The following is a 14,876-nucleotide window of genomic DNA, read 5'->3' as shown; positions in this document are numbered from 1 at the left end:
TACTGTCATAATTGTTTAGACTGAATGGCCTATTTAGGTATTTGTTTGAGGATATAATGAGAGAATTAGTTTAATGTCAGAACTTATGCTGACAAATCGTGTCTGTGTTTTGAGGATTTCAAATTGTATTACTACTATTTATATAGTAATTACTGTTATTATTTTAAGGATATTTTTATTTATGTAACACTATGTGGCCATTGGTATTATGAGTTTTGCATCAATTTCTTCACTTTTATCGTACCTTTTGCGTAATACTGCTTTCCGACAAACAATTTTATCGATTTCCGATAGCAATGAAACTAATTTGTGAAAATATCTCGTATTTGTGCACTGCATTTGTTACTGGAGGTTAGTTCACGTATCTGTGCTTCTTTAATGTTTGTTATTTCCTTCTGTTTTACTCGAATTTTGGTATATGAAAGTCATGATTATGTAATGAGATCACACACTTTGTTTTCATGGCGGAAATTAAACACAGCCAGCGGTCAAATCTAAACGAGCTGTGAACAGAACAAAAATATCTTATCCCTTTATAAATTCATAATGAGCATACTCAACAGGCTTTTCATTTACCGTTGTTTGAACATGAAGTGCGTAATCAGCGCTCTTTATGATTTGTATGATTGCTCCGGCATTCATTTCATTATCATCTGTACGCACCCTTATTGTGTCCGTTATGTTTTGTTCGTTCAAACATGTTGTGTTTGAATGGACCAAAAACATTTTGCTTCCTGTCATTAATCGTAAGCCACGCGTCTCGTTTTGGTTAGCTTATCTTAATGGAATGGGTACACGCGACGCCATTTTCACCAACCAATCCGGATTGAGTGAGGATTCGTATTGTTGTCTGTACACCAGAGTATCAGACGTTCGGTGCTTACAACTTACGTAATGTAATTTTTGAGAAAGGTTTTTTTTAGTCGTGTAATGTTTTTGAATTGTTATTGCTGTAGTTTAGTAACGCAGAATACATTTGTAAAAGTACTCTGAATTTTATTTGTAGAAATAAACATGAATACGCAGCACGCAACAAATATGGATTAAGTGGGTGTAAGCTTGTAAGTAATGTGTAATGTCTTAAATATAGAACAAAAGCCAGGCTAAATAGATAATTCTGAGTTGTCGACTCCGCCTCGCAGTTTAGTGTTGGTGAAAACATCGCAGTATTGTGTTGAGCTCCCCTCGAGACTTCTCTAGGTAATTCATAGAGGTAGATATTAAGTAACATTACCACCTACGGTTCTACGTGTATCTCTGAAGTGCTCTGTCGGCGTCTGTGTAAAACTAAATCAACAAATAAGTATGAAGTATTCTCCGGATCATTTATTTCAAAGTGATGATGATTACCATACTTAATTAAATACTATCTTCACGTGATGCTGCTCGCGTACTATTTAAGTTGAGTAAGATAGAGATAATAGAATACATTTTACTAATTTAATAAAATTGGTTGGGCGCTTTAGCCTTAACAGCGTAACAGTCAATCAGTTACACTAATAGATTTCCACAGTTAAAGTATTGATATAGATGCACGTATGTTTTACATACACATATTACAATGCGGTGCCACAAACAATCTTGGTACTAATTATGCAATTAGACTACGTTATAATCACGTTACCGCTAATTAGAGCCGACGTACTTGTCACCCTGTGAGATATGATCAGTTGACATGATTTATGTTCATGAATAAATAAAATGTATTGTATTAGATGTCAATATAGTTTCAAAATTGCTCTATCCATCCAAAGGCAAAGAAAATCCAATCACGAAAGGCTAAATGCGTTTCATTTTAATGCTTTGTTACAGCTGGTTCCCGGTAAAAGCAAATCAAAGCTTTCGACACTCAGTTTTAATGCTGATGCAGTACATAAAACTGCCAGCCTTTAGGACTTCTAATGAATGGATGAGAGCTTGAAGCGCATATCACTAGCAGTCGTGATCTCGATCAATTTTACGATGAAAAGGTTCTATTCGCTCGTCATTGAAAACCTTTCTACACTTTTCCCAGAAAGTTTGAAACCAATTTGATGGTCTGTGCTCCTGTAATCTCTCGACAAACAAGCGTAACCCTCTCTCATAATACCAGTGCCGTGTACACTGCCAAAGACGTTATCACGAGAATTTCGGTCAATATTAAGGGAGTGAAAAACCGACGAAATTTTTCTCGGCGTTAAAAGCGAATGGAACTTTGCAAATACTTCAAGGAATTTAATGAAAAAAGTTTGTGAAATCTTCATAAAAAATTGCACCCTTTGGGCTAGAGGCTTTGATAAATTTTACTCCAGAATAATTAATTAGGAGACCCTTTATTCAGAAGTACACATTTATTGACAGTGTAATTTTCATTTGTAGATTTTTGTTTCGCCTTCGCTTTCTTAATTGGTGGTTTACCTAGTGCCAAAATTGTTCAAGTCAACATAGTCGATATCAGCCTTAAACGTGCCTTTTGAAGCACGCAGAAGTTGATTAACGCTGAAAATGCAACGTGCAAGGCGTTGTAGTTTGTTGTTCTTTGTCTCTTTCAATTACCGTACGGAACAAATATTTGTGTCAACCTCAAATAGTTGTTCCGTGTTTTCACTTTGCGTCCTAATTTTGTGTTTGTAAAGTTCCTACAACACAGAGATTATCTCCAGTGCAAGAGCTTCAACAAACAAAGCTGGTAATTTCTTCGAAATTTCAGTTTTTCAACGAACCGAATTTACAGCATTTGATGCTTGATGCAAATTGTAAATAAACAGAGCAATCAGATTCCGTTTTTCTCTGAATCCATTAGCTGAATCAAGAGTTAACGTGGAACATAGTACTGTAAAAGACGATTAGATATCGCAAACAAAATGTTTGAGTCGTTTTTAAAATAAGGTACTAGCGGTTTTTACCTTCATGGCACCTTAGCATGTCATGCAATAATCAAAGCCATTAGCATGTTGATTACATAAGTAGCTCGCTGTTCCTATTAAACTTTCCTATCACAAATTTCTCAGTAACAAACCAACTGTTTACTGTGGATGACAATAGAACCCTTTATCCCAAGGAACCTCTCACAAGTAAGGAAATGCGGTTCAGTTAACCCTTAAGGTAAATAAAGGCGGGACATAATACATACGTTTGGAATACAGTTTGCATAGTTCCGGATTGAGGTACACACAAATGAATAGAACCTATAAATTACAGTCCAAAGCCTGTGTAGATTTCTCTACACTATTCAATTGTAATAATATGTAAACTATTTAGTTACAGTGTCGATCCGATGAGGCCGGAATACCTACAGCAAAGTACTTTCTCAAAGAGAATTGTTCCCGGCTTTCGCATACGCAATTTGTCCAAAACGGGCCCAATTTCCGACCCGACTTGATTGTTAATTCATAGGCATTGTTGCCTCCTTGTTACAAGTTGGCAAGTGTAAACGTTTGACTCGTCGATTTAAATGGAATTATTAGCGACGACGGATGCTTAACGTTTCTGCTTAAATTGAGTTTTGATGAAAGGTTATTGATATTTGATAACGGTTTCAGTTGTACGTGGTTTGCCAGTTACACCAATGACGATAGATTTAAAAGTGCAACATAAAATATCATGTAAATAAAACATTTATCACATTCCATTAACTACATTTTTTTGCATCATCATCACAAGATTCTAGTTTTTCAGATCTTTCCATACACAGTTTCTAAACCAGCAGGTTTCGAAACTCTGTTTTGGCGACGTGCACAACCATATAATACAGGAAAATATAATGACAATTAAAAAAAAAACTGATACCTTTCCCTTTATTTTTATCACGCATTCCTAATAGCATTAGGACAATACTAGAAATTCTCACAGTACCGTTTTACCACTTACTAGTAGACAGCTCAATATAGGCTAACTGATTGTCTACTCAACAGACTGACTTATCCAGAGGTTGTGTGACCTACTAAAGGATTTATATAAATTGCTCTCTAGTTAGTGTCTGTACCGGCCAAGGTCACAAAGTCACTGAATCACTAAATTGATTAAGCCTACTGCTGTACACTAGGTCATTCAATGTAAGCCGAGCTGACTAAACACTCTCGACAAAGCATTGTTTGGGCACGTGTAACAATCTGACGGCACTTGATAGCTTTGAGCTTAGCGGCACTAGTAGGTACTAGTGACGCTAGTGCTGCTGGATTAGGTAATCCAGTTCCCTGTCAGTTGAATCAGTACTTTCCTCGAAAATGACCGGGTTTGCGTTGAATACTGGCCTCGGCGTTACGGGAAAGCAACGTGTCAACGTGTAATGTACCTGGCTATGAAGACGAAAAGAGTCTGTTTGTTGCATTTTTATGAAATGTGCGCCAAAGATAATTGCAGTTATTGTATATCACAGTCTATTCGATCGCAATTGCATATGCAGTGGTCGCTTGGCTTTGAGTTTCAGTATTTTGTGTCATTTCTACAAGCGGACGTGTTATACAGGTATATTATAAGATTAGAAGAAGACATTTCAGTGGGACAACAAACGAATTTAATGTGCCATTTCCGATATACTGTGACCCACGACTTATAACTTTCTCTGGTCTTTGCCTGAGAATTTCTCGACAGAAAAACAGAAACACTTTTTGCTTTTTCATTAGTTTTATTTTCATAAAACGTTTTATACACTTCAATTATTATTGTGCTCAGTTTACAGGATATTGGTAGTTGCAATCTCAGGTTTAATTTGGCTATAAACTCGGTCGGTAGCTTAAGCGATAGTGTATGAGACTGCGGAACACAATTCCTAGGCTTACCAGTGTTATTGATTTTGGGAATAAGTTTGGCAAATAGCAGCAGGCTTTCGTTCTGTTACATGGGATTTTAAATTAAACGTGTATACAAGACATGTTAGGCTTTTAATTGGTGGAATGCGCAATACATCAGTCTTATAGGTACATATTATATGTATGTCGTGACAATACCAGTATGTTTAAAGCAATATAACAGCATTGCCTTTATTTTAAATTTAGAGTAAAATCTCGCCCGCATACAATAATGTTATTTCAAGCAAAATTTATTAGAATAATGTTGAATACCACAATAATAATTTGGTTCGGTACAAAACTTAATGCGACCAACAGAGATTCATAATTGAACAATTGCAGTGGCAAATGCACTTTATGTATCCACGTCAACCTCATAATTTATATGGCATTTAGCGGTCGCCTCCAGTAAATAAATTTAAGACTCGTATTTTAGTACATTTCGAGTTGGTAGGAATTTAGTATCCGAAACTGGTTTTGGTTCTAGTAATACTATCGCAATGGAAAACGATTTTTATTTGCTCTTATTGTCATAACTTTTATTGTGTTTAAAAGTGTAAGCATGACGTATATGATTATCGACCCATGTAAAGAGAGATATTATGGATATTTACCGAGTTCCTGAGGACTGGAGTACTGAGAATTTCAGCTTATGTGGAAAACAGGAAGTGTCTATTATATCTAGCCTCAGGAAACGTGTGATAATACCGGAAAAATAAAAGATTACCCGTGAATGCTTTTAGTCTTTTTACCGCTTCGTAAAAATCAAACACGTTGTTCGATTACAAAAACAAAATGGCCATCAGTTAATACGTTAGGAAAATACATCGCTACTCAGGTACAAGGGAAATGGCACGCAGAGGCTATATCAAACTTTTCGCAGTTCACTTTAGTGCGCCGCTGAAAAAACATGTTTTTTATACCGTCGAGTATGTATACATAGCCGTTTTGGACGTGCCGTTATTCATCTTTTGTTTCACGAATTTAAAAACTGTTTCTATTTTACCACATTTTTGAAATTCTTGAAAATGGAACTTGCATTTGTGCAAAGATTTACTGCTTGAAATAAAACCACTGGCTGTTATTAAAGTGGATGCTTTTTGAGGAAGGGTATATTATGTTCGAGCACTTTATTTTATTTTTATTCTGAGTAGTTTTAGTCCAGAGGACCCATTGACAAATTTTATTTTTCAACATAATTTTCATTTACGTCGTGAGACAAGCGGTACCAAATGTGGGTACTAACATAAGTCTTAGCTCCGATTCCAGGTATAGAAGAGAGGCAGAGGAGTGCTCGGCTCTACTAACTCGTAATTAGATAGGCATATTAATGTAATTAAAATATGATTGCATTGCATTTAACCTAAATAATTGTTAGTGTATTTTCTGCGCACGAACTAAACGCTAAACTTCCAATATATAGCAATAAACAAACATAGTAGCTACTATTCTAAACTATATCTTTTATACCTTTTGATTCATAGCTTGGCATAGTCAACTTATACTTACTGTAATACTAGACGCTTGGTCGGCTCAAGGTTCCCCAATACTAACGACGTAAGGAAATAGGAAACGCGAGAATTCCGCCACTTGTTTGCTCGGAGATAATTCGACAATAAACAAAACAGAATGTATCAAGTTATCTGCCGCCCACGTCGTGAGTCATTGTTAAGTGAGGGAAATTGATGAGTACGTGAGTATATGTGACGTGTAGTGTTTCATCATTTCATTCATCATCGTTTCATTCGCTTATGAATTGTTTTTTTGAGTTGTTAATCAATGAAGTGTGGGTCATTTTGTATTATTACTTTTATATCCAATATTAAGATAGTGACATTGACGATTTGATATTTATTCATTATATTGTTAGACTGTTGTTGTTGTTAGGATTTGTCCAAATCGGTTAAATTAATTTAACGTAAAGACTCATATTTCATGTTTATTTAATGCCTTAGTTTTTTATTTAAAACGACAATCCCTGCATTAAGAAAATTAAAATAATAATTCCGTGTGGGAATCGAACCTGATGCAATGGTAGTGGCGTGGCGACCACTACGCCATGGAGTTCGTCGATTGCATTTTATCAATTATTGCTTTTGATCAGTACAATTTAACTTCGATCGTTCAATTCTAATGTTAATACTTATATATTTCTGTATTCCCTCGCGCCTCCAACGAACACACGTGTAAGAAAATTTCTAAGAAAAAATGTAGTAACACCCCTCATATGTTTCGGAATTGAATAGATCAATCATATTTTATCACTATAATAATGTTGCTTATTACACTTTTCAAACGATATATCGAAATGTAATTCCTATTAAAGTAATAATAACCAGTAATAATAAACAGGCATATGATATATGTTTTCACTAAAATAACTTTTGCAACACTATTTATTGATAATTGATAAACAGGAAACAGACCCGCATTCTTTTACATTTAGCCATGCTTTAAATGATTTGAGTTGAACAAGTTTCAAGAGTCAAGTGTTGCGCTTACAGCCTCACTTTTCAAAACAGAACAAATAACTATCATAATTTATTAAGCTGATACATACAGTAGCGCGATTTTGTACAGTCGGTACTGTCGAGTATCGAAATTTTGACATTTAGAATATACTGCCAAAACATATCTTACGACACCCGTCAGAGGCGCTGCTCAGATTTTCATACAAAATTTCTCGATGACAGGTCGGTTGTCGGTAGTCGAGAGAGATAGAGAATTGAGCTAATCGTGACGCACGAACAAGGAAGCTGTCACAATACTTGTGTTCATAATTGCTTTACAATATGCGAATGTTCCTGTAGTTACTCTATATTTCAGTAGGACCTCGAAGCGTCGCACTAAACTACATTTCAATTTATGCTAACTCGCTTATACTTCGTCTCGTATTTGAATTTCGTCTTCGATGTACCTGTGTGGTTTAAAAACTTTTATGTTTAACTAAAGTTAGGTGCGTTGATGTTGCTGACGAGAGAGCCATTTAATTTAGTGTTTTTCAATAGCAAGCGAGGAAAAAGTAAAATAAGTAGTAGAGTGCGAGTGACAGACATACTACGGTATTTCTTTTGTTTTTATTTTTATAACGGTCGTCCACCGTTGTCAGTTTTTCTAGAAAAATACCCATATACACATACACATTTATAAAACTAAGAGTTTAAAACGGTATTTCCAAAATTTTATGTGAATCGGTTCTATTCAGATCATAGTTTCTGTGAAATCGTTTTGATTCTGTAGTGTCAAATAATTTGTTTTTAGGATTTCACAAACAAAATGTTCACAATATACACAGAAATCACATGCACTTTTTGCGAGTAACATTCAGGTGGGTAGCATTCACAACGTCACATTCAAACAAGTTACACGTGGCCAGCGACGTTGGGAAAGTAGCTTTTAGGGAGTTTCCATACCAATCGTATTTGTAGCTAGTATAAGCTTGCATTTGTAGTGTACAGTAGTAGCGAATTTCTCTATGGTGCAATTACGAATTCGATATTTTGAGGCGACTTCCTATCGAGTTTGATGTTTTATACTGTTCTTCTAAACAGCGCTAGTAATGCTAATCAATCATTTGTTTCAATCAATTGATATTTACTTGACACTATACAGACGTTTTTTCGTTAACACTTGATATAATTTTTTTTTTCAATAGCACTTTTTTTCCATCGTAGGCATTTAACATTGCATGCAATATTAGACGTCGACAGCTTAAGACGCTGGAAGAATAATACGACCGTGCAGAAACAATCGTGTATAATACAGCACATAATGACGTGCCTCTAAAATACGCTTCGTGAGAGAACGTTTTCAACATGTAACTGCTGAAGTTATGACAGTATTGCCTTTGCTATTATAGACGTGCAAAGTTCTAACACTTCGGAAGGTAACTTAGTAACTTTAAACAAAGTAAGTGTGAGAAAAGTTAAGATTCACCCGCGAGCTTGATTGTAATTTATTAACAAAAGGTATAAATGAAGTGAAAACGTGTTAGAAGTTTCACGACTTTAGTAAGAATTTATGGACAGTGTAATGAAGTATTGTGTGGTGAGATGCTTAGTTGAAACATGACTTTTTCGACAGGATATTCCTTGAACGAAATGTATCTAAACATGTGAAGTCTATCAACACATACCTATTTGGCACATATGTTATGATGCCTTAATTTGAAGCTTGAAGAACCTTACCACGATTTTCTACATTCAGTACAACAGTTACACCCACGTATCAAGTATAAAATTGAATTTATTTACTAAAACATTTAGTTAAGGATATCACTGCGAATTTTTCTTATAGAGAATTCATCATAAGCCAAGATAGTAGATAAGAATCCCACTCTTATTAGCAAGAGGGAAGTCATGGATTGTCATGGCTCAGTTTATGGTTATAATCAGTTGAATAATGTTTAAAATATACCAATTTATAGGTATGTGAAATATACCCAAAATGAAAAAATCCTGTAATATATCGAAATATCAAAGTTTTATTTAAACAGACCTCATTGGTGTTTCATTCAAAAGGATTTCAATTTGAAAGAATAATTGGTTACACATTCGAGTAAAACAAATGGAGCCGGTGTAAAATGTTAATTAATTTGTGCTAATACTTGCTTTAATTATGAAATGATAATTATTTCAACACTTGAGGGTAACGAACGTAGTGCTTCATTAAATTATACATACAAATGTACAGAGTTAATTTAATATTATTAATTTTAGAGTGGGAATGTTATGTGCTGAATACTTAGTGTGGTTAGCCTATTAGAACTACGAAGTATATTTGGGCTTAGGTTTAAAAGCATGCGCGTCTAACTCCTAAAAGTAAGACAATTTTTTTTGTCTAAATTACAATTTTGAATACTAAATGTCTTCTAATTTTAACTTACTTGTATAATTCACAATAATCCACATAGTATTAGGTGTGTAGTGTCATAATCCTAAATTCTGTTGGATTATTATCACGGGCATTATACTAATTCAAAGATTAGGCCAAAAGTACAACTAAGAATCAAAAGTTCTGTCAGAAAATATTGTAGCAATACAAGTTTTAATTTAACATGTATACTAAACTTCATGAACAATAGGTTTCAAGAGCACACTGAACGCATATTTCATTACATTGTACAGACTGTTATATCGAATGACAAACGAAACGTAATTACATTGCATTCTGTACGTGACTATGAGCATAACACGACGAGTAGTTACGCAGGTACAGTTACCAACGAAAGTTTCTTGACAATTTCATAATAGTACACAAATTACAAATCAGCAAGAGAGAAATCGCTGTACATTACTGATCAAAAGATCTGAAATAAAAAAATAAATTTGCACAGTGACTTTTGTTGCTGACTGTACGTTTTAATAGTACCATCACATTTATACGAATGCAATATTATATCACGAAGGAGAGAAAATGGTTCATACGTCGGTGTATTTTCATTTAATTAAAAGAAGCTATACACCGTTCTCAAGAGAATTTCTGATAAATTTAATGCCTTTAAAACTAGTGTGATAAAAGCTCGGTGCACGTAGTAAATTAATTATTGAAGGAAATTCACTTTAGCTCATTGAATTTCATTGCGCTTGATATTGGATCCGGGTGTAAACCAATAAAACTGGTTATGAGTTCGATGCAGAGAAAAACTTTCAATGAATTTATCTGGATATGTGAAACTAATATTATGTCTTCCTTTAGGAAGTTTGGGATGAGGAACTAAATCTGAAAATTACGAACGCATCAAATAATATTTACAAAAACATGTTACGCACAAACTGTGTTAATATGTTGATATATGGGGATGAGTGCTGGCTACGCCTTCGTATGAAAATAGCCGTTAAGAAATGACTGATGATGTTATTTGAGAGATCCCTGTTTACGAACAAATGGTTTATGAACTAAAGTAACGTGATATGTCTTCATTATCGTACCTATACCTTACAACGAACGCGTATTTTGCCAAAGAGAATTGTTTCGGTCCAAACACGAGATAAGACGTGTTCCTCACTCTTCACGCAATAAATCTTCGGGGGCACCTCGGTCCTGATTTATTCAGTCGATAATCTCGACTTGTCCGGAACTTATCTTCCCCAAACTTCGATTCGAGACGAAATGTATGTGAATGAATTACTACGACAATATATTCACTTACTTACTTACTTACTCCGTTGGCTCAACGACCCAAAATGTGTCTTGGCCTCCGACACGAGAGAACGCCATTTTGCCCGATCTTTGGCCACTTCTTGCCAATCACCGGCTTGAAGCTCCCTCAGATCCGCCTCCACTACATCCTTCCAGCGGTATCTTGGGCGCCCGACAGGGCGTCGTCCTGTCGGTCGACCTAAGTACGCTCTCTTAACACTACGATCTTCTCGCATTCTCTCGACGTGGCCGAGCCAACGGAGTCTGTGAGCTTTTATTTCTCCTATGATGTTAGGATTGGCTACAAGTTCCTCGATTTCGGCATTTTTGCGAATCCGCCAGCTCCCGTCGGGTCTCTGCACGGGGCCCAAGATCTTTCGAAGGACCTTTCTTTCTGCGACCAAGAGCTTATTCTCTTCCTTTTGTGTCAGTGTCCAGGCTTCGCACCCATACATTAGAATAGGTCTTATTACGGTTTTATAAATTCGTATTTTAGTACTTCGGCTAAGAAGCCCGGACACTAACACTTTGTGCAGGGCCGCGCTACATCTTAATGTATTTTGGACGCGGATGTCGATCTCCTCCTCTCGAGTGTTCGTGTCCGTTATGGTGCAGCCCAAGTATTTGAATTTTGAAACGCCTTTGTAGGTGGTGTCTCCAACATATAGGTCATTTCTGGCGACGCGAGTATTTTTGTAACGCTTCATGTGGAGGTATTCCGTTTTCTCGTGGCTTATTCTTAGTCCCACTTTCAGAGCTTCCGTTTCCAGGACCTTTGCTGACTCCTGCACCTCACTACTGCTCTCTCCAAGAAGGGCCAGATCGTCGGCATACCCTATCACCGTATGCTTTCCATTCAGTTTTGCCCCTGCGTCTAGTGCAAGCACTTTTCTAAGGACATGCTCTAGAACTAAGTTGAAAAGCATAGGCGATAAGGCGTCTCCTTGTTTTAGTCCTGTGACAACAGTAAACTCGTCTGTTAGCTCGTTTTGGACTCGAACTCTCATCCTGCTTTCTTTTGTGGCCATTTCGACCAAGTTGACTAGCTTTTTTGGGATATTAAAATTCCTCAAGATGTTATAAAGAGCTTCCCGGTCTATGCTGTCGTAGGCCTTGGTGAAATCCACGAAAAGGGAGTGAAGACTCTGTGAAAATTCCCATTTTTTCTCCATTATCTGCTTCAGAAGAAATATTTGGTCAATTGTACTACGGTTCGGCCGAAAACCACACTGATAATCACTAAGGATTTTTTCCGCGTACGGTTCCAGCCTTTTTAGTAGTACATATGACAAAACCTTATAAGCCGTTGGTAACAGTGCTATTCCGCGGTAGTTGTTGCATTTCCTCTTGCAACCTTTTTTGTGGATTGGGCAGATTACTCCCACGTTCCATTGTCCAGGCTGTTGTTCTACCTCCCATATTTTGAGTAAGAGTTCGTAGATCTTCGTTTGAATAGCTCCCCCACCATTCTTCCAAACTTCCGCGGGTATGCCATCAATTCCTGGAGCTTTATTGTTTTTCAGCCTCATTATAGCTTCTCGGACCTCGGTAAAGGTCAAAGGTTCCATCTCCTCAAGGTTATCAGGAATGGTGCGAGACAGAGGGCTTTCGAGAGGTGGGCAGTTAAGTAATGTCTGGAAGTAATTGCGCCACAAGGTCTTTATCTCTTCGCTAGATGTTGTGAGATTTCCGTTATTGTCTTCCATGACTTGTGTTCTGGGCTGATAGCCTTTCTTGAAAGTCCGGACCTCTTGGTAGAACTTTCTCGACGCGTTAGCTCTTATGAGAGTTTCCATGTCCTGCACCATGTTATTGAGGTAATCCCGCTTTGCTCCTCTAATAACTCTTCTTGCCCTTGTTTTGATTTCCCTGTAATTTTCTTCCCACCGTAGATCTTGTTCCGAGAGTAGTTTGTATTTTCTTCTCTCTTCCACTACTTTTTCACAGTCTTCACTCCACCATTTCTTTCTCTTCTTTCTCTTTTTCCGCCCAAATACTTTAAGTGCTATGTCTTTAACTGAACTACTAATTATTTTCCAACTGTCATCTACGTTATTCTCAACTTGCAGGTCACTAAATCTATTACTAATTTCTATTTGGAATTGATGTCTTAATTCTTTATGCTGAATATTTTCTACGTTAATTTGTTCAAGATTGTCCATTAAATGTTTTACCGGAGGGGTCACTTTAATTTTTGTTTTTAATTTGATGCCTAGCAGATAGTGGTCACTGTCGCAATCGGCTCCTCTATATGTTCGGACGTGTTGGATGGTACTCTTATGTCGGTCGTCAATAAGAGCGTGATCAATTTGGTTAATCGTTCTTCCATCCGGTGACTTCCATGTACCTTTATATATGTCCTTATTTCTGTACATAGTGCTCTTAATCACCATAGCTTTCGATGTTGCAAAGCTTATGAGTCTAACGCCGTTGTCATTAGACTGACTGTGTTTGCTAAACATCCCGATGGTTGGCTTAAACACGTCCTCCCGCCCCACTTTCGCATTAAAATCACCTAGGAGAATTTTGGCATCAAAGCTAGGTAATTGATCATATACTGATTCCAGGTGGTCATAGAATTCATCCTTGGTATCTTCATCTGTTAGTTCAGTTGGGGCATAAGCGTTCACGATTGAGATGTTATAAAACTGAGTTTTAATGCGAAGTACACATAGTCGGTCTGAGATAGCATCAAACCGTATTACACTACTCACTAGGTTTTTCGACACCATAAATCCTGTGCCGTTAGTATGGTGTCCGTCGTCTCTACCACTGTAAAAGAAAATTGTCTTATTATCAACATTACATTCTCCTCTTCCCGGCCACCTTACTTCTTGAAGAGCTGCGATACCTATTCCGTATCGGTGAAGTTCGTTGTTGACTTGGTACAAGGCGCCGGGTCTATAAAGAGAGCGTACATTCCACGAAGCTAATCGGATATCCATTATGCCGTGCCGTAAGTCGTTAGAGTTGGGATCAGATCGTAATTTCTCTCGTGTTGGTTTCGTAACTTTAAGTTTTTTTACATGGGAGGGGCGTTAACCCGCCGCACAACCCCCAAAATGCTGGAGGACCACACCCGTCGAAAAACAGCGAGTCCATCGGACTTAGCCGGAAGCGTAGCAATGCTGTGCTACCGACCATCCCCTCCGTCCGTCACCCGGAGGACGCTTACGCTAGCGCACTGCACCGTGAGGGCCGATGCGACGCGTCACTGCGCTTTATGAGGAAGCAAGTGATCTGCTCCTTCCTCGTGTTGGCACTAGCAAGTTATCTGACGACAACTGCTCATGCTGTAGTGTAGAGATTAGCCAGTCAACAAGATGGATTTGAAGTTGACTGCCCAGGGTGCGCCGGACGATCAATTATGTATCGTCACTCGTGGAGGCTCTCTACTTGCCCCTACAATATATTCAGGACTGACAAAATATCGTGTCGCCGTACTTACGATGAACGGTATTATGGAAATCAAACGAGCTGTGTTTCAGACCTGTGTTCGATCGATGATCTCGGAATGCTTTTGCACTAGACAATATTCTTGTTTGTTCAACGCTTTCTGAGCATTTAAATAACGAAGTAGTTTTAATAATGTTTGTACTGCTGTTTCATAAGCTCGCTTCATAAAAAGAACAGAATGTCGTTTTAAAATGCTCACGCAGTTTTATGTTAATCTTTATAAAATAAACAGCACTATGCTAGCTGCAAAGGGCGCCATTTCGCGGCCGCTAATAATTTCACAGTTAAACCGAGTTGCCGGCAAACACGAACTTCGTCAAAGGGATTTGGTTAATTCAATTTCTGTGTTCAGCCGCCGCCTTTCCATGCTTAGGTGGAAGAAAATTTGCGTAATATTTAATTTCAATACCATCTTAGGCTCGGGAGCTTAATGAAATCTTTCCAAAGTTTGAGATTTTGCTTTTTCAACTTGATTAGGATTTAAAATGAGGTGATGGGTTTTGTGAGAAT

At 37.2% G+C, this 14,876-nt stretch overlaps 1 protein-coding gene across 1 annotated transcript in view; it reads right to left on the bottom strand.

Annotated features, from left to right (window-relative positions):
• The window catches only part of LOC142979060 (uncharacterized), a 70,009-nt gene extending 56,179 nt beyond the window's left edge, over nt 1-13,830 (bottom strand). Inside the window, exons 1-2 of the mRNA XM_076123820.1 lie at nt 13,793-13,830; nt 11,023-13,682 (exon numbers count right to left, since the gene is read on the bottom strand). Coding sequence (XP_075979935.1) covers nt 11,023-13,682; nt 13,793-13,830 — 2,698 coding nt within the window. The remainder of the gene's footprint in view (nt 1-11,022; nt 13,683-13,792) is intronic.
• Nucleotides 13,831-14,876: the final 1,046 nt, after the last annotated feature.

The sequence above is a fragment of the Anticarsia gemmatalis genome, chromosome 15 (genome assembly GCF_050436995.1).
Source record: "Anticarsia gemmatalis isolate Benzon Research Colony breed Stoneville strain chromosome 15, ilAntGemm2 primary, whole genome shotgun sequence".
Taxonomy (NCBI): domain Eukaryota; kingdom Metazoa; phylum Arthropoda; class Insecta; order Lepidoptera; family Erebidae; genus Anticarsia; species Anticarsia gemmatalis.
This window is presented reverse-complemented; position numbering and strand designations above follow the sequence as displayed.